At 38.2% G+C, this 20,499-nt stretch overlaps 1 protein-coding gene across 1 annotated transcript in view; it reads right to left on the bottom strand.

Moving 5' to 3' along the window:
• PBRM1 (polybromo 1) overlaps positions 1 to 20,499 on the bottom strand; it is a 148,966-nt gene that overhangs the window by 82,501 nt on the left and 45,966 nt on the right. The window contains exons 12-16 of the mRNA XM_007952061.1: positions 13,937 to 14,078; positions 12,534 to 12,631; positions 10,416 to 10,460; positions 2,754 to 3,030; positions 1,220 to 1,325 (exon numbers count right to left, since the gene is read on the bottom strand). Coding sequence (XP_007950252.1) covers positions 1,220 to 1,325; positions 2,754 to 3,030; positions 10,416 to 10,460; positions 12,534 to 12,631; positions 13,937 to 14,078 — 668 coding nt within the window. The remainder of the gene's footprint in view (positions 1 to 1,219; positions 1,326 to 2,753; positions 3,031 to 10,415; positions 10,461 to 12,533; positions 12,632 to 13,936; positions 14,079 to 20,499) is intronic.

Genomic DNA, 20,499 nt, shown 5'->3' on the forward strand with positions numbered 1-20,499 from the left:
TTGATAGATGTGATAATGGTTCATGGTTATCAAGAAAATACCTCCATTTTTAGAGATGTACACTGAATAATGTAGAAATGAAATGATTAGAGCTGCTTTAAAATAATGTAGGGGGAAGAAAGAAAACAAACGAGGGATATAAGTATGGCACAACCCTGATAAATGCTGAACCTGGGTAGCAGGTACATAGGAGCATATGCAGTATTGTTCCTTACATCTGTCTATGTTTAAAAATTTTGTAATAAAAAATAGAGAAATAAAAAGGAAAATAACATTCCATATTAAAATCCTTTCTCTGGACTTTCAAGTATAGGTGTGTGTGCTTATTTATGAAAATATATACATTTAAATAATTATTGTTAAATTATCTATCATTAGCCTCCTAACTCAATTTAGTTTCAGTTTACTTTTGCAAGATATTATGTCCCTGCAAAGTAGAGTAAGAAATGGTCTGCACTTTTGCCATTTTATCTTTGTGAAATTAAGCCAGTATGTTTTTAAAATTCCATGTAAAGTTAAGTGTCTTAACATGAAGGAATCACCACTCAGCAGTGAATCACACCAAAGCTACAGTGAAATTCAGTGTATAGTCATTTCATATAAAAAAGCAGGGCCTGTTTGTTTTTCCATCCTTTGGAAATATGGCAGTTGTTTTATTTTCCTATCTTAAGCATGGTAGAAACCGCTTATTTAGTCCAGTGGTATTCATTACTTTCGCAGTACCCTCCTCTCTTACAGTTTTTAATAAAATAAGATCCCATAGACCTCGCTCACAGGACAGCTGAGTCAGCTGACAGCACAGGCTGGACATCTCTAACTTCTCAATTTTTCAGGCTAGTAGGAGTTGCTGGCATTCATATTTAATTCTGGTAATTACCAAATAAACATGCCAAAAGGAAAAAGAGAGAAAGAAAAAAAATCTGCCACTGTGCTCTTAAAGAAAAAAAAAAAGCTAAAACCTAATCTTGCTATTTAACATTCACAAAACATCCACAGCATTCAAGAAAATAAACAAAACCATTGATGATCATATTCTATTCCCCACAGTCGAACTATTTAAAATTCAGTCAAAGAGAGTGTTTGAGAGGAGGAAAGAAACTCCATGCTGAAGTCCTAGTGAATTCAAACGTAGTCACCAATTAATTAAATATTATTTCACCAAATGAGTCATCTACTCTTGCCAGACTACATTGAGTAATAAAGGGCAGGGCTGCCTTACTCAGCTTGAGTTTGGGAGAAGCCATGTCATCCTCATCAGGCAGTGGACCCAGCTCTTTCCTTTTATCCTTGAGCAACTTCTCCAGGATGTGTGCATCATTGTATACCTATGTTCCATAAACAGATTTAAAGTTATTTTCTAAAAGAACTTTTTTTTGAAGTACAGTATACATTTATAAAGAAGTTTAGGACAATTGGGAGGTTTTTTTTCTTTAAAAAACAAAAACAAAAACAAAAACACCTGAGCCTCACTACCCACCCACTGCCACAAAGTTGATTCCAACTCACAGCAACCCTGTGGGACAGAGTGAACTGTCCCACAGGGTTTCTAAGGCTGTAAATCTTTATGGATGCAGATGCCACAACTTTTTTCCATGGAGCAGCTAGTGGGTTCGAAATGCCAAACTTTTGGTTAGCAGTCAAGGGCTTAACCACTGTGCCATCCAGGGCTATTTGTGAGTTGGGCCTGGGCCATAGTCTGTCTGTTTTCTTAAGTTTCCAGGTGATTCTCATGTGCAGACATGCAGCTAAAGTTTGCATTTATGGGAAAATAATGTCAGTTCTTAGGTAACCATAAAATTTTATGGAGTATCCTCAAAGTATGGCCATTGAGTATCACTGTCAACCACTTGGAGGGGGATCTATGTAGAAGATCCTGGATAGAGTGGGAGAACAATGTGGAACAAAACTCAAAATCATTAAAAAAAAGACCCCAGGTTTGCTGGTCTGATAGAGCCTGGTAGAACTCCTGAGACTATGGTCCCTAGCTGCCCTTCATGTCTGGAACTGAATCCACTCCTGTGGTTTCCAGCCAAACAAAAGACAGGCATATGAGCTGAACATATCTACCTCTAAGGAGGTAGACTCACTCCTTAGAGAAGATCAATCATGGGATAATAGAAGGGCTGTGTATGCATAGGGAGACCACTCAGGGGGCAGAAATGCATAGAAGGGAAGAACATAGGAAGAGGTACCTATGAGGAGGAAGTGGGAAAGGGGCTGTTGCACTGTGGGAAATTGCAGTCAATGTCATGAGACAAAGTGTACGTGAGCTGCTATATGGAAAATGAATTTGCTCTGTAAACTTTCACCTAAACCACAACAAAAATTAAAAAAAAAATATGGCAATTGAGGATAGTAATAATAATGATGATGAGATTTTTAATGCTATTGGCTCTTATCTGTGTGCTTATTTGGTACAGGCTAAATGCTCTCTACCTCATTTAAATCCTACAACCCCAATGCAAGTACTATTATTATCCTTAATTTAGAGATGAACAAACTGAGACTCAGAATTAAGTTACTAAGAGGGATCAGCAGAGTAGGATTCAAATCCAGGATGTCAGACTACAGAGTATGAGCTTTTAACCTCTATGGTGTATTGCCTACCATTTTAAACAATTAAGAAGAGACAAAATACTAACCCAGTCACTGAGAAGAATAACCTAAGTTTAACCCCTGGAGCTGGTCTCTCATGCATTATTCCACCAGCATCCTAGAGACTCCTCCACATCTGGAGGCCTCCTTGTCCTCACCTGGGAGCCCTCCTCATTGTAGTGCCTGGCATTCCGGAACATCAGCTTCATGTCTTCTATCATTCCCTCTTCCCCTGTATATTTGTCATTGCGAATGTTATGTTCAATTATTTTCAAGTCCATTGGTTCCAAGATGATTTTATAATAATCAGGATAATCCTTTTTGGATGGTTTAACCATAAATAAGTCACAAAGTCTTCTGCCTGAACCTGGTTCTCGAGCTTCAAGAACAACATTGAATAAGATTTTCATTCGCTGCTTTCTTATGTTCTTTTTACTGTTGAAGGAGGCAGAGAAAGGGAAGAATGAGATCATGTTCAGTTTTCCTTAAAGGATGAACATGAAATGAAACAAATTAATCTTGGGGCAGGTATTTTAAAATTATTCCAATTCACTGATTACAAATACCATACACATAGTAAACATGCAGGAAGCTATAAGCAAATATTAGGAAAATTTCCAAAATTTTAAACATAGTTAAAACCATAGTGACCTTGGCAGGAATACCAATGAACACAAGACATATTTGTTTATAACATCTCATAATTAAATGCTTAAAAAAAGTTCTTGTCTGACACCCAAAGAAAATTAAATTCTATCATCAACTGAAACCCATTTTCTGATTATAAAATGAATAGAACAAAAATGCAGCAAAACTAGTGATTCCCTAGCATTTCTAACAACCCTTATTTCCAAGCAAAAAACAAAACAAACAAACAAACAAACCCCAACAACCTAACACAGAGAAGGTCCCCATCTCTTAAGACAACTTCTCCTGGACACCTGCATATATATATTCTGGTTGTTAAAAAACAAAGGGAGACTGTCTGCCAGACTAGTGTCCCTACAATGGGTACAAGTCTCTCTCACATTAATTTTGTCAGGGTCAGTCCTTCTTCTCCTCCCTTCATCAGCATTATTCTATCCCTCTAAGCCAACCCAGATTAAAGAATAAATGGTCTGTGGTTCATCTAAGCTCTCTAGAGGGCTTAGATTTTCATCCCTGAGTGTGAATCCCTGTCTTTCCTCCTAATTTCTCCAGTGAGATGTGATGCTGAAAAACAGATGTGAGTGATATGGAACAAAGTACAAGGGACCATAGATTAGAACCAGAGCCAAAAGGGCCTCAAGAGAACAGACGGTCAGTCTAGTCTCCTAGTATTGAAGAAACTGGCTTGGGGAACTGCCAGTGATTATCAGAAGAGACGATATGATCTGCTTTCTGGTCTACTGCTCTTATGTTTTCAGAACTGATAAAGAAATTCTAGCCAGACGTGAACCAGCACTTTCCAAGTGAACAGTCACGTAGGTATTAAAAAGAAATGGCTTATGACTTAATTTCTAATCAAACAAACATTTACTAAGATCCTATAACATAGCACTTAGAGATAAATATATATATTTATATATGCATATGCATATACATATATATTGTTGTTGTTGTTATGTGCTGTTGAGTCGGACCCGACTCATAGCGAACCCTCCTTGGGTTTCTGAGGCAGTATCACTATGGAAGTGGATTGCCCCATCTTCCTTCCAAGAAGTGGCTGGTGGGTTTGAACCGCCATACATATATACATGCATATATATTTTATGTTTCCTATTCTGTAAGCAGAAGGAAGTTCACTCCTAAAACAGACTATGTAACTGATGAGATCAGAAGAACTGGATGGTGTCTGGCTACCATTACTGAACATTTTGATCAGAGATTCTATAGAAGAACCCAAATCACAGGGGTAAAGTAAAAAACAGAATTTCAAATTCTCATGGACTCTAGACTTTCTGGAGCCATGGAGGTTGAATGAAGTCCCAAAACTACTGCTCTGAGATCGTCTTTAAATCTTAAACCAAAAATATCCCCTGAAGTCTTCTTAAAACCAAACATTTGTGTGTTCTGTAAGAATTCCTAGGTATACAGTAGAGCTGACAAGGGACAAGGCTGTAGTCACTTCTTGGCCACAGCTAGCTACCCAGAGGGAGTGAGCAGTTGGACCTGGGGCCCAAGACCATAGTTGCAGGGGACATCAAGCTCAACTGGCACAACATACTACACAAAAGCATTGTTCCATATCCAACTTTGGCGAATAGCGAATGGGACCTTAAAAGTCTGCCAGTGGCACCAAAGAATAATGTAGAGTGTGCAAAACACCACATAATATGGATGAAGTTGGAGGACATTATGCTGAGTGAAATAAGTCAATCACAGAAGGACAAATATAGTATTAGTTTGTAGCTGTGGAGGGTAAAGGAGAGGTTTATTTATGGAGAGAAACTTTCTTTGTTGCTTGCCAGGGGTGGGAGAGGAAGGGAGGGAACATTACCAAAAAAAAAAAAGTATCGACCCATGTCACTTTAGTTTTGTGTCTTTCACTGTACATAAATTGTATTTCAATAAAATGCATTAAAAAAAAAAAAAAGCTTGCAAGCAGTCATCTAGATGCAACCATGGATCTCTCCTCATCTGCAGCAAAGAAGAATGAAGAAACCAAAGACACACAGAAACAATTATTCCAAGTAATTGGTACACCATGTGATCCTCAGCCTATACGACTATGAGACCAGAAGAACTAGATGGTTCTCAGCTACCAATGTCAACTACTCAGAGGGGGATCTTTGTAGGAGATCCTGGATAGAGAGGGAGAACAATGTGGAACAAAACTCAAAATCATTTGGGGAAAAAAAAAAAAAAGGGACCAGGTTTGCTGGGTCTGATAGAGCCTGATGGAACCACTGAGACTATGGCCCCTAGATGCCTTTTAGATCTGGAATTGAACCCACTCCTATGGCTTCCAGCCAAACAAAGACAGGCATATGAGCTGAATATTTACATTAGGTTGATACACTCCTTGGAGAGATCAATCATGGGAGAATAGAAGGGCTGTGTATGCAAAGGGAGACAGCTTGGGGCGGGGGCAGGAGTGCATAGAGGGAAGGACACAGGGAAGAGGTAACTATGAGGAGGAAGTGAGAGGGGAGCTGATGCATTGTGGGAAATTGTAGTCAATGTTATGAGACAAAGTGCATGTGAGCTGCTGTATGGAAAGTGGATTTGCTCTGTAAACTTACACCCAAATCACAATAAAAATTAAGGAAAAAAAAAAAAAAAAAAAGCCCAAACAACAGTTTAACCTCACTAGCAAAAAAGGTGTGCCTTGAACATTACAGTCTTTTAAGAACTATCTATATGGGATCAAAGTGACAACACCAACTTGCAAGATTAGACAGGAACCTGAAGGGGTGATGAGTTTATGTCAATGAGGGAGGAACAACTCACAAAAGGAGGGGGAGAATTGTTGCATAATTCAAAGAATGTAATCAATGTCATTGAATTGTACATGTAGAAACTACTGAACTGGTATATGCTTTGTTGTGCATATTCTCAACAACAAAACAAAATTAAAAACAAAACAACTCAAAATACTACCTGGCTGTATAAGTCTTGTAGTCCAGTCCCCTGATCACTTATTCTACTGCTGGGTCATGAAGAAGCCAAGGGTCAGATATTTTCCCTCTAAGATTCAAAGTATGCTTTTAAAAACAAAAACAAAACTCAAATAAAAAATGATTAGCAGTTGAGGGCAAAAAATTATCTATCCTTAAGATTTAAAAATGTCTCAGAAATGCCTATCTTCCCAGGATCATGAAGCTCAAATAAACAGAAAGTGGTTTAATTAGGAGAGAAAACAAAACAAAGGGATTCTTCCCATTTCCTATGGTTGAATCATCCACTGGCCTATGTCTTCACGCTGACCGCTCATTCCCTTTTGGCATCCTGGTATCATTCCTGCCCCCTTCTCCCCTCAGTATATGTGTCTCTGTGTCATGTAAGTATTTGTTAGATGATGGCAGTCTAGGGGATGTTTCAGTTAGTGGAAATTATTTCTCTAAAGAGGAATCCTGGGACAATGATGTGAAAGAAAGGTCTCTCACTCCAGGGATTTAACAAGTGGACAAAGGAAGGGGAACTTGGGACAGAGGTCCATAGGCAGATTAGAACACAAGTGACTTTAAGTTTCAGGAAGCATCTAAAGGAAAATTTCTGAACCGGATTCGGTATCACAGAAATCTGTACTTAAAACTGCTTAAGGCATTCACCCAAATCACAATTAAAAAAAAAAAAAAAAAAGAAGAATAAAAAACTGCTTAAGGCAGGTAAGGTTTCTCTAGGTCTCGCTTTGAGTACTGAGCTTCAAAAGGAAGAATCAGAAATTCAATTTTGAACCTCTAAGCTTAAAAGATCTTCTTAATAATCAACTCAGAATAAAACCACTCCTCATTCCAGGAATTTTAAACAGTGTAAGAGTTCAGTGAAAACCCTCACCATGGACCCGCAGGAGAGCAGCTCTATTCCCTCCTGGATTCTAACACCCTCACTCCCAAATACCATTATGCTTTTCTGTACAAATCACTACCTGGGACTGAATCTAAGGCAAGTTTTCTGAGATTTTTAAAGAGGAGGGAGAGCTTTTAACTGAATTTGGGTGGACTGGTGAGTGGTTCATTGTTCCAATTCCAGCAACTCTGACACTTCATAGTGTTGAATGGGGCATACTCAAAATGTGGAACCTAACTGAATATAAGAAGCTGTTCTAATACCTGTAATTTACTGTTTTAACACTTTTATTATTAATAGTATTCTTGCTTTGTATGTATCATTCACTCTATAATAGTGATCCACAATCTGGTTTCCATACTCAAAGGCAATCAAAATGATCTTCTCAAAAAAAATCCAGTTTTGTTATTTTGTTTACATTTTTCTACATTCTTATATGTTGCCTTTGAGACTGAGAATCATTAGCTCATCAATTTTAATCTGGCTGCCACAAAAAATTCAGAGCTAAACTCAGTGCTCATTTATAATAACACTATTTGCTTGGATGGCTGATGTATTTGCTTTATTTTCTTGCAATACGGAAGCTAAACCTTATTATATTCATGACTTTTGAAAGTAGCTTCAAACACTTTTTGAAATGAAATAAATTCTACATTTAAAAAGACAACCACCATATTTCTCTATTTGATACTTTCTGGTGACTGTTTTCAATGTCATTTTGCATTGAGACTCTTCTTAGATCCCTTCTTCTCTTCCTCCTTCAGACCATTAACTGTGACCATCTTACTTACTAGTCTTCATTTTGGGAGAGGTGCAGAAAATTAAATCCCAGACCTTGTAACTGGCATATTTTCAGCAGTATTTCTGAACATAATAAAGTAAAATACATCTAAAGGGAGTTCAAAACCAGGGATGTTCATTGTTGTGCACTCAAGGGTGCCACACTCAACGGGACAGCAAGACATTGTTGTCATAAATATACTCTAGAAGCTTACAACCATAAAGTGTACTGTGCTTAATAAAATCAGTATATTACAGGAATTTCCTGACATATGAAAGTCAAATGCCCTAAGTAATAGGTGTTTCTATTACCTTGCATTAAAGTTATGAGCTAGTAGAAGCTCTGTACAACACGTAGTCCTAATTTTCCAGGACATCAATGCCATTCTTCAAACCCCTAACCCTGCCTGAAACACTGGAATCACTATTACAGCTGTAGTGGTACAGCACCTAAGCCATTTATTTAACTGCTAACCAGAGGGTTGGTGGTTCAAACCCACCAGCTGCTCCGTGGAAGGAATATGGGGCAATCTACTTCCATAAAGATTTACTGCCTTGGAAAACCAACAAAGTCACTATGAGTTGGAATCGACTTGGTGCAGTGAGTTTTGTTTTTGTTTTTTTTGCTCCCTCTAACTCATTATCAAGTTCTAGGAGTTCTTCTACAGCCCTTCTAGATCTGCTCCTCCCTTTCAATTTCAAATGTCACAGTGTTAGTCCTAACCCTCTCACCTTCAGATGACTACTTTTCTCAAATGTTCTCATCACTAATCTTGCACTGAAACCATTATTTATTATATGAACCTGTGTGTGCACGCGTGCACACACACACACACACACAGTTTTCTAATTTAGGGTGATAACACCTCTACCATATGCCAGGTACTGTGCTAAACACTATCTATGCACTCTCATTTAATATTCAAACTGTGAAATCCAGGCACAATTACTATCCCAACTGTGCAGATGCAAAAGGTGAGTCTTAGAGCAATTATGTCAACATCTAAGGCCAGAAAGTAAGTAGTAGAACTGAGACTTGAGTTAGCTGACAGTCATCTTACTGTTTGGATCATGTCCCTCCCTTTCCCATAGGTCAGCAGTTACCAAAGGCCTCTCCAATCAAAGTTAGCCCTGCTCAGAGGCTTACAATGCTCCATCATTTTTAGCTCCCTGGCCCAAGAGCTTTAGTGGTGCTTGCTATTATTAAGCTAAGTAAGCCCAAAGACTTGTTATGTTTCACCTTGAAATCTTTAAAGAATGACCTTTTTATTTATCTTTTCCAATGAGACTTCTCAGACTATTAACATCTGACTAAAAACATAATGAAATCTACTCAATCCTTATGGATGTCAAAAGGCACTACTTCCAGGAAATAATCAGAACTACATTTATTGAGTACTTACTGCTTCCAGGACCTGTTCTAAGGGCTTTATACACATTAGCCAATTTCTTTTCCTACTAACACCCAGAATCAGTGCCATACGGTATGAATGCTAAAAAAGAAAAAGAAGCCACAACCTTTTTTTCTTAGATTTATCATCTAAGGAAGAAATTTTTTCTTAAGGAAAAAGTTAGGAAGATGACAGTGATAACAGTAATTTTCTAGAGTGGACTACATATGGTAGCAACATGGTAGACAACACTGAACTTTCAAAGAAAAGCACAGAGAAGACATAATTTTTCCTAAAACTAATTGGCAATCATGCAACATTTCTATATAAATGTGTAATTGTGTACCTAATGCAATTATTTTATTACGTTGTTCCCACATACAATTTTCATTTGTTTTTCAACCTGCCTCTTTCCCTGGACAGTAAGTTCCTGGCAGGTAGAAGAGATGACAGAATTTCCACCTTTATGACTTGTGAGAGCACAGTCAGTGTTGTACAAGCAGCTGATGCTCTGTGAATGCTGGGTAACAAATGTGAAAACAAAAGCACTACATGATTACTACTAGGCCCAAGACAAGGCAACTCATAGTTGTTTTTAAAATCCTAAGAAACATGCAAAAGAATGGATTTTTTAAAAAAATAAGACGTGGACACAATCAGAGACTGAGGAAATGTACTTATGCTCTAGAAGCACTACCCAGTGCATAGGTGTCCACAGGCAGAGATATCTTTGGATTGTCAATATGGATTCTGATCCAACCGCCATTCCCAATCTGTAAAAAACATCCCTGAAAGGAAATCAGCACACAGCAGTCCCTGGACACTAGCAATGCCACCATAGCATCAGCCTCATCAGCCTCTACCTTTAGTTGCAGAAGCATAACCACAATGATTGGTGAGGGGGCGTTCTGCCCCTGGAAAAACTAGCAACAAATTAAGGCTATATTTGAACGTATCTAGGCTAACTAATTTTGAATTTATTTTACTTACTTCTACACTGTACTGCTTTCTTTATTCATAAAACGAACTGGCACTCAAAGAATCCTTTATTTTTATATGCTTAGTAAGGCTTCACTTTTCACCTAATCAGTACTGACCATGCCACAGAAGAGTTACACTTTCAAAAGTATGTTTATGCATAAAAAAAGGACTGCACACCTGGACAGCCTCCTGAGACCCAACATTTCACTGTCATGAGTGTTCCTGGGAAAGCAGAAATAAACATTACATGTGAAGAAAAATAAAACAAAGCAACATTGGAGGGTCATATATAACCAAACACAGTCGAGAAAAAAAAGAATTATTCAGTCCAGAAGATAAAAGACATTAAGAATACTTGGAACACTTCAACATAGAAGACAATGGATAGATTTTTGGATAAAGGAGTAGGGAATGAGGGAGAAGAACACACTTCTAGAATGAAGTAGAACATACCCGCATTCAATTTTCTCACACTCTTTGGTGCTAAAAAAGTAAAGTGTAGATAGAATCATATGCACTACTCAAGAGTCAGATTCAGTGGTACTTGCAAAAGTTGACCCTGACTTCTCTGGTTGAGCTTAACTTAACCTCCTAGGCTGCTGTGTTTGCTTGGATTCTAGAGAGTCTACTTCTTATTAATAAAACTGCTCAACATAAAAGGCTTATCATATTATTTCTTTTGTCATAGTCCAAAGTGTAGGACTTGCTTCTCTCAACCTTTTAACTAACCCAGGTTTGTTCTGTTATTGCTTTAGCAGATGATTTGTATTTGTTCTCCTCTTGTATTTTCCACTTTATTACAAAAATACTTCTTAAGAAACCTGTTCATCAAGAGACTTTTAATCTGAAGTGGGACTTTATAATTTCAAGAACATAATGCTCAGTTTTCTTTTTAGGGGCATAACTTTCATCTAAACTACCTGAGATGTCCCACAAACTGTACGCCACAGAAATACAACTTCTAAGGATATGGCCTAGGCTAATGCTTCCTTGGAACTGTTTTCTTATCACTCAACTTTAAGATTGCTCTTTCGTTTAGTGTTGGCACTAAACTGTACCATCACTTTTGCCTCCATTACCTTCTTTTGTCTGAGAAGTTTTTATCTTTGATTGGTGACTGATCTGGAAAACACAGGTGATGCTGTAGTAGAGTTATATAATTACACTCAAAGATGTTCTTGATTTGATGTCTCTGATCTGGTTTCACATTTTTCCTCCGTTGTTCCTGGTATAACAAGGAATTAAGAACTTGGAAGGATGAAATTCATAGGCCAGTAATGGAGGCGACATCTCAGGGTATACCAATCGATTCAGTTACCATGGCATGGCATAGCATAGCAAAGTTATATTCAAAGCTAAAAAAAGTTTCTCAAATGCTATTTTTAAGAGGGAAAGACAGAACAGCTTCTCTTTTCTAAACACCTTTTTTTAAATCCTCTGATCTTAGTGAGTCTATATTATGTACAGAACTCTGTCAATAGTTACTGATGACTTCTTCACTCAACTTTGAATCTCTCAAGCCTTGCTACTAGCGATTAGCTTATTCTTTATTTAAGATACAATCCCTGGATTGACTGCTGCTGTGAAGATAGTAAGCCAGTTAAGCCTGAGAGAGAAGACAGTGTTCCACAATGATTATGCCAGAAACACCCTGGGGGTGAGGCAGAGATAAAAGAGATAGTCTTGTATGATTCCTTATAGGAGTCCAGCTTCAGGGTCTCAAAGAAAGATCCCCTTCCATAAAACCCATGAAAGTCAGGGTTAGGGTTAGGGAAGAGAAAAGAAATCCAAACAACTAGCTTAACATTTTATGAACTATAAGAAATTATCGTATGGTATTTTATAACCTGACATGCTTAAAATGGCAAACAGAGATGTATCGACAAGGAAAACAGAGGAATAAGAGCAATGACTCACTTCACTGCAGTGCTAGTATTGACCACTTCCTTACCTTTGCTGATCTGTATTCTATCTCTGCAATTCACATGCAGAAATTACCTAAATTAGATTTAAGCAGCACTCTTTAAAACATCTAGACAAAACAATGTTTTGCCAAGCTACACACAACACAGCTGTCATTTTATCTCCTGATATCTACAAGCAATATGGCACTTCCATTAAAAAAGAGCTAATCATCTAATTTATAAATGAATTCTAAAAGAAGATATGCTATCAAGTATTTCAAGCTTCTACGAGAATTCACACTTGATAGCTTAAAAAGACATTTTTCGTCACTAATCTGAAATGAAATAAACAGGAAGTGAGAAGAAATCTCCAGCTCAGGAGAGTATGTACCTTTTCCTTTTGGCACTACCGGTATCAGAGGTGGCTGAAGAGATCATGCTGTCTCCATCCTCAATGTCATCTCTCCTGGCAAGCTCCTTCTTCTTTGCCTAAAAAAAGAGCAGATCCCAGGAGTCAAGCTCACTCTGCTAAACACTCCGAGAATACATGAATTTTAAAGAGCTACACATATTGGATTCACTAAGAAAGATATAATCAAAAGCAGGATACACAAAATTAAAGAATCATTAAACATTTTCAATAATCTGATTTAACAAAGCTTGCATGGCAGAAAAGCAGGTTAATAAATGGATCAAGAGTTGCAGAATGAAGGGTAGTAGAACAGCATTTAAGACTATACATAGCACAGACATTGAGAGAAGCTGTAGGGGCATCCAACTCTGGTGCCCATATTTAAATAAAGCCAACTTAAAGAGGGTCTTTGGTGTCCTTGACTTCTAAGGGGCAGCGTGGCTAAGAAGAAAGAGAATTTGAAGTGGGAACTGAAAGAGCTACTTTTCAACACATGCATTTTTAACAACTTCCTGCCAAAGAGAGCTGAAAAGACCAACCACAGCAGGCTTAGGGAATACACACAGAGTACTTGAAATGCACAGTCTGTTTAAAAATCACAAGGTTGACCATACAAAATGAAGATTCTACGAGTGATCTAAAATTGCCATGTTGCTTCCTTGCTCTGAGACTCTCCTTCCAGCAAGATTCTATCAAAAACTGCCAGGTCAACCCAATTTGTATTTCATACCTATGCCTTCTTTTCTCAAGATCCTTAAATAACCTGTGACCTCAGATGCTCTTCAAGATGTGCCCTCAGAAAGGATTTGATAAACTAGTGAATACTGTACAATGATTAATTAGCCTTAAAATGTTCTTTAGCCTACTATAAGCTCTACCCTAAAAGAGACAAGGTCTAGAACCAAAGGAGTAAAGCCTAATGACGGACTGTAATTATGTGACTAGAGAGAAACTTCCTAAGTATCCTAAAATTATCCACTTGGGACAAATCCTTGCTTCTTCCACTCACAAAGCCAACTCTAAACTACAGTGAAATGTGAGAGGGCTGGAACTCGCCAGACTGCCTTGTTTTTCCAGGTTTTACAAGTTTTCCATCTCTGACAGGGTGCAGTCTTACCACTTTTCGATCGCTGTTAGTAGAAAATATTTGAGTTTTCCTTTCCTGAAGGTTTCCTTCTCACACAGGTTCCAGCTTTTGCAGGTTCTACTGTATTATTTCTACATGGCCCTCCAACTCCAAAAAATATTCAGCAGTACTTACAGTTGAAATGAATGTCATATTGCTTGGAAAAATTATATACCATTATATATTCTACACTCACAACATGTAAACTTATTTCAATTATACAAACAATAAACTTAGCAAAACTAAGAAATCTTACCTGCATGACTTGCTGCAACTTTAAAACTCGCTTGTAGATGGCTGAATTGGGAACATTATAACGTTTGGCATTTTCAAACATTAAATTCAGATCACACTCCAAGTGATCTAAGGTTTCATATTCTTGGTTCTTTAGCTTGGTTCTGTGAAAGACAAGCACATATCTTTAATTTTCCTCAGCCACTATGAAGTATCCTTACTGAAAGTCCAGTGTAAAATCCTTACAAGCACTAGATGGCACCTTTACTAAAAACAAAACCCATTCCTATTGAGTTAATTCTGACTCATAGTGACCCTACAGGAGAGAGGAGTGCTCCATAAGGTTTCCTAGGCTGTAATCTTTAGTGAAGCAGATTTCTACATCTTCCTCTCAGAACAGCTGGTGTGTTCAAATGGCCAAATTTCTGATTAGCAGCAAGCGCTTAACCAATGTGCCATCAGGGCTCCTTGGAATATTTGCTAGTGAAACTGACTATAGGACTGGAAGTGACACTAAAAATGAAGAGGCAAAAACAGCTAATACATAGGCAATAAAACAGTTTACCTGAAAATCCAAAAGAATAAACCAAAACACTGAAAGAAGTAATAAGGAGATCAAGTAAGGTGGTAAGTTACAAAGCAAATATACTAGAAAAAACTCTTAATGTAGTCCCTTTTAGAGGCCAACATGTGAACCCTAGGAACAAACAAAAATCAGGGAGCAAAAATCAGGGAGATTTTAAACTACCTCACTGAAGAAGTATGATGACCTACCCTTTTATGAAAATAAGAGGCCATTCTAGTTCATGAGAGTTAAAGAAAAAGGAAAGTCCTGATAACACCTGGAAGAAGCATTTAGAATAATGTATTTACCTTTAGAGGAAATACCCATGGACAATGATGAGTGGTCTTACCAAGGGTAATGAGAGGCAGAAAGTCAGAGTCCATTCCAGTTTTCCAACATAAACATGTGTAACTAACTATGAAGGTTTAAATACTGAGACTTTCTACTTAAAAGTTTTAAAAATTTAAATACCTCTTTCAGAAATCAGTGCTATTACTTATACCAACCTTTGTACTCTATATAAAGTAAAAAGTCACAGCTTGTCCTCATTCTATATGCAACCGTACAGGACAGATTTTTAAATCTTTTGATTGAAGCAAAACATGCTTACCTTCAAAGTTACAAGAAATAGTCTTAAGTAAAGAGCAACAACACGCCTAAAAAGCCTCACATGATGAATGCAGAGTCCAAACTTTTCTTTTAGAATGGCACCATCTATTTACTATGTACATAAGTTTTATATAAAATTTATCCAAACTACATGTAGGTTCTATGAAGCACTTAAAGCAATATGAGTGTTAGAGAACATCTCTGGAGTGAAGCAAAAACAACAACAAAGTACAAACCTAACTATCAGTATCAGCTTACATTGCTAGCACCAGAGTTTATATTACAGTCTCAGATTTAATGGGTAAAGTGCTGGGTGTTCTCAAACTTGAGTATCCATGAGGATACTCATGGGTTGAGAACCCTAACTTGTAAATTACAACCTACGCTAGTAATAAACCTGCAGATATCTACCAGATTAATGTTAATGAAAGGTAGTGGGATCTGCCTTGAGCATTGTGCTCCTTTAAAGAACTATCTATATGGGATCAACAACAGCAACTCAAAAACACAGAAAGCTTAAAGGGTAGTGAATATACATTAATGAGGGAGGAACAACTCAGAAAGTGGGGAGAATAGTTGCACAACTTGGGAATGTAATCACTGTCACTGTACTGTACATGCAGAAACTGTTGAATTGGTGTATGCTCTGTGTGCATACTTTGAATAACAATAAAAAGGAAAGAATTAAAAAAAAAACAAGGATAGTGGGGGGAGGGAAGGGCGGAATGGGAAATGAAACACGGGATGACAAACCTTAACACAGTAGAAGGTGGCATGTGGAACAACACAACCTAGGTCTTGCCATTCTTCCATTTTTGGTGCTTTTAGGGAGATTCAACTATCTTATGTTAACAAATAGTCCTAGGCCTGCAGTGATTAATAAATACTTCAGTAAGTATTTATATTAGAATTAATAAGACTTAAAATCTAGTTCCTTAGTCACATTAGCCACATTTCAAGTACTAAACAGTCACGTGACTAGTGGCTATCATACTGGACACTGCAGACAGAAAACATTTCGAACAGCACAGAAAATTCAGCAAGCTACTGTCAAGTAACACGTATGTGCTAGAGCCCAGGTTCAGCACGTGTCCCTAGGGAGGTGTTTTGGTTACATAGTGCTGCTCTAATAGAAAATACCACAAATGTGGATGGCTTGAACAAACAGGAGTTCATTCTCTTACAGCTTGGAGACCTTAAGTCCAAGTTCAAAGTGCCAGGCTCTAGGGGCTGGGTGAAAGCCCCTCAACCCTGAGGTTCAGCTCTGCCTCCTACTCCCAGCCCACTGGAGCTAGAGGCTTTTCTTCACTCAGAAAGCTGCTGGCTGCTGAGACTAACAAGCCCAAGGTCGACAAATAAAATGGCACAGTCCCGATGTTACCAAACCACAATTAATGGCAGACCATTAATTCAAGTCCGTTGTAAGTCCCGAGGTCGCCAGACCATGTCAGGCTGCTGAACAACGACACGGCTACACGCAGGATCCAAGCATGGCATAAGCTGGAGACCATTCCCAAAGCTGCTTCTTATATACGGGAAGCAGACCACAGACCCAAAGCAGCTACTCAGTTGCTCCAACAGATTCCACCACGGAGTTCATTACCAATCTCATCATGGGGAATAACTACATTCAGCTGCCTAGCCACTCAACCAGGCCCAGCCAAGTTGACACACAAGCGTAACCACCACAGAAGGTAAGGTTAGACTTCCTAAAAGTTGACCCTTCAGAACTCTAAAGTGCTGTTGGCTAGGGCTCAGACACTTCCTTATTCCTCATAGTCCTCTATCTGTGTACCACATAACTGACACAGTAAATCTAAAAAAGGAAAAAAAGGTGCAGAATTGTAGTACTGATTTAGCAAAGTTTATATTAGAAAATTCCAACTTGGAAAGGTATAAGCACAGGACTGAATTGGCTGACAATCTGTCTCCTTCTGAGCTGAATTAATTAGACTATTTGAAGAAAAAAAGACAGAGGGAGAAAAGAAACAAAGATAAAAATTGTTTAATTAAAAGGAAACCTCTAAATTTACATATTTTAAGAGGCACAAATAAACTGATATTCTGTTTGCTACTTGTAATACAAGATGTCCAAAGTCTAGTGTAAACAAAAAAGCACAATAAATTTTTTTCTTTAATTTTTCTTGTGATTTGGGTGAAAGTTTGTCGAGCAAATTCATCTTCCATACAGCAGTTTCCATACACTTTGTCTCATGACATTGACTGCAATTTCCCACAATGTAACAGCTCTCTTCCCACTTCCTCCCCATAGTTACCTCTTCCTTGTGTCCTTCCCTCCCATGCACTCCTGCTCTGAGCTGTCTCCCTGTGCATACACTGTCCTTCTGTTCTCCCATGTCTGATCTCTCCAAGGAGTGTAATCTACCTGATGCAAATGTTCAGCGCATATGCCTGTCTTTTATTTGGTTGGAAGCCACAGGAGTGAATTCAATTCCAGACCTGAAGGGCAGCTAGGGGCTACAGACTCAGAGGTTTCACAGGCTCTATCAGATACTGCCTCGGAAACCCAAGGAGGGGTCGCTATGAGTCGGGTTTGACTCGACGGCACATAACAACAACAACAACATCAGACCAGCAAACCTGGTCTTTTTTTTTTTTTTTTTAAATAGTTTTGAGTTTTGTTCCACCTTGTTTTCTCCCTGTCCAGGATCTGAGGAGGCGACAGTGGTAGCTGGATTCCATCCAGTTCTTCTGGTCTCAGTCGTATAGGCTGAGGATCGCATGGTCTACCAGTCCCTTGGACTAACTGTTTCCATGCGTCTTTGGTTTTTCTTCATTCTTCTTTGCTCAGGACGAGAAGACCCATCGTTGCATCTAGATGGCCACTTGTAAGCTTTTAAGATCCCAGTCACTCCTCACCAAAGTAGGTGGTGGAACAATGTTTTGTGTAGTATGTTATGCCAATTGAGCTTGATGTCCCCTGCGACCATGGTCCCGAACCCACGGGTCCAACTACTCGCTTCCTCTGGGTAGCTGGCTATGGCCAAGAAGTGTCCATAACCTTCCCTTGTCAACTCTATTATGGAATTCTTATAGCACATACAAATACTCTTGTAGAAACATTGTCTGCCAACTCTATACATGGTCATGGGCACACCTGCCCCTGCATAGACATACTGAACGCTCAGCCTGTCCATCCATCTATCCACCCATGTATCAATGTTTGCTATCAATGATAATTCAGTGCTTATGTGCAAAAGGGTTCATTTTTGTTGTCTGTACTTCCTATGTACCTCTCTTTGATCTACCTCTTCCTCAATGCAACCATGTTGCTCACTAACATTTGGTACAGTACCCTTCCCTTCACCCAAATCAATACTTGGTTTCTACCTATCTAGCAGTGTTCTCCACCCCTACCCCTGGTAACCAAAAAAGAAAGTTTCGTTCCATAGATAAACCTTTCCTTTGACTCTTTACAATAGCGAACTAACACAATTATTTTTCTTTCTGTGACATAATGTTTCACTCAGCATAATGTCCTCTCAGCTCATCCATGTTACGCAGTGTTTGGCCAATTTTATGTTATTCTTTAGGGTTGTACAGTATTCCATAGTTTGGTTATCCATTCTTCTGTTGATGGGCACCTAGGTTGTTTCCATCTTTTTGCTATTGTAAATAGTGCTGTGATGAACATGGGTCTGCATATATCTGTTCTTGTCCTGGCTCTCACTTCTTTAGGATATATACCTAGTAATGGGATTGCCGGATCAAATGGTATTTCTAACTCCAACTTTTCAAGGAATCGCCATGCTGCTTTCCACAGTAGTAGTAACATTTTACAGTTCCACCAGCAGTGTATGAGTGTCCCAATCTCTCCACATCCTTGCCAGCATTTGTTATTTTCTGTCTTGTTGAACTTTGCTGTTAGGGCTGGGGCCAGATGGTGTCTCATGGTTGTTTTGATTTCTATCTCTCTGATGGCTAACGATTGTGAGCATTTCCTCATGTTTGCTGGCCGCCTGAATATCCTCTTTGGTGAAATGTCTATTCATGTCTTCTGCCCATCCTTGCATACCTGGTATGAACCCCACTTGGTCACAATGTATTATTTTTTAGATATGTTACTGGAGTCTATTGGCTAGGATTTTGTTGAAGATTTTTCAGCTATATTCATGAGGGATACTGGTCTGTAGTTTTCCTTTTGAGTGATTGATGCCTTTGCCTGGTTTTGGTATCAAGGTTATATTTGCTTCATAAAATGAGTTAGGGAGGATTCCACCCTTTTCTATGCTCTGGAATAGTTTGAGTAGGAATGGTGTCAGTTCTTCTCTGAATGTTTGGTATAATTCTCCAGTGAAACTCTGGGCCAGGACTTTATTTTTGGTGGTAATTTTTTGATGACCTGTCCAATTTCTTCTTTTGTTATGGGTCTGTTCAAATCTTCTACCTCAGTCTGTGTCAGTTTAAGTAAGTAGTATATTTCCAGAAATCTGTCCATTTCTTCTAGATTTTCAAATTTGTTGGAGTACAGTTCTTCATAGTATCCTGATATTATCCTTTTTATTTCAGTGTGTTCTGTTGTGATGTTGCCCATCTTGTTTCTTATTCATGTTATTTGTATTCTCTCCCTCTTTTCTTCTGTTAAATTTGCCTGTGGTTTGTCAATTTTATTAATCTTTTCAAAAAACCAACTTCTAGTCTTGTTTTTTTTTCTATTATCTTTCTACTTTCTGCTTCAATTATTTCTGTTTGAATGTTTATTATTTCTTTCCTTCTCATGACTGTAGGTTTTTTTTTGCTGCGCTTTTTCTAACTGTTGGAGATGTTGGGTTAAGGTGTTGATTTTGGCTGTTCTTTCTTGATGTGTGCATTTATTGCTATAAAAGGGCCTCTGATCACTGCTTTTATTGTGTCCCCAAAATTCTGGTATGTTGTGTTTTCATTCTCGTTTGATTCAAGGAATTCTTTAATTTCACTTTTTATTTCTTCTATTACCCAGTTGTTTTTAAGGAAAGTGTTACTCAGTTTCCGTGTGTTTGCTCTCTTTCTGTTTATCTTCCTGTTGCTGATTACCAATTTGATAGCATTGTGATCTGAGAAGATGTTTTGCAGTATTTCAGTTTTTTAAAATTTATTAAGTCTTGATTAATAAACATATGGTCTATCACGGAGAATGTTCCATGTGCATTGGAAAAGAATGTGTACTATGCTGTTGTTGGGTGAAGTGCTCTGTAGATGTCTATAAGGTTAAATTGGTGAACTGTATTATCTAGTTCTTCCTGCATCTTTGTTGAGTTTCTTCCTATTGTTCTATCTTTCACTGAAAGTGGTATATTAAAGTCTCCTACTATATCTGTGGAATCATACAGTTGTCTTTTCAATTCTGTTAAAGTCTGATTTATGTATTTTGGGGCTCTTTCATTGGGTCCATAGATATTTATTATGGTTAT

This window comes from Orycteropus afer, unplaced genomic scaffold, assembly GCF_000298275.1.
Source record: "Orycteropus afer afer isolate SDZICR_OR568_19922 unplaced genomic scaffold, OryAfe1.0 scaffold00323, whole genome shotgun sequence".
Lineage (NCBI taxonomy): Eukaryota > Metazoa > Chordata > Mammalia > Tubulidentata > Orycteropodidae > Orycteropus > Orycteropus afer.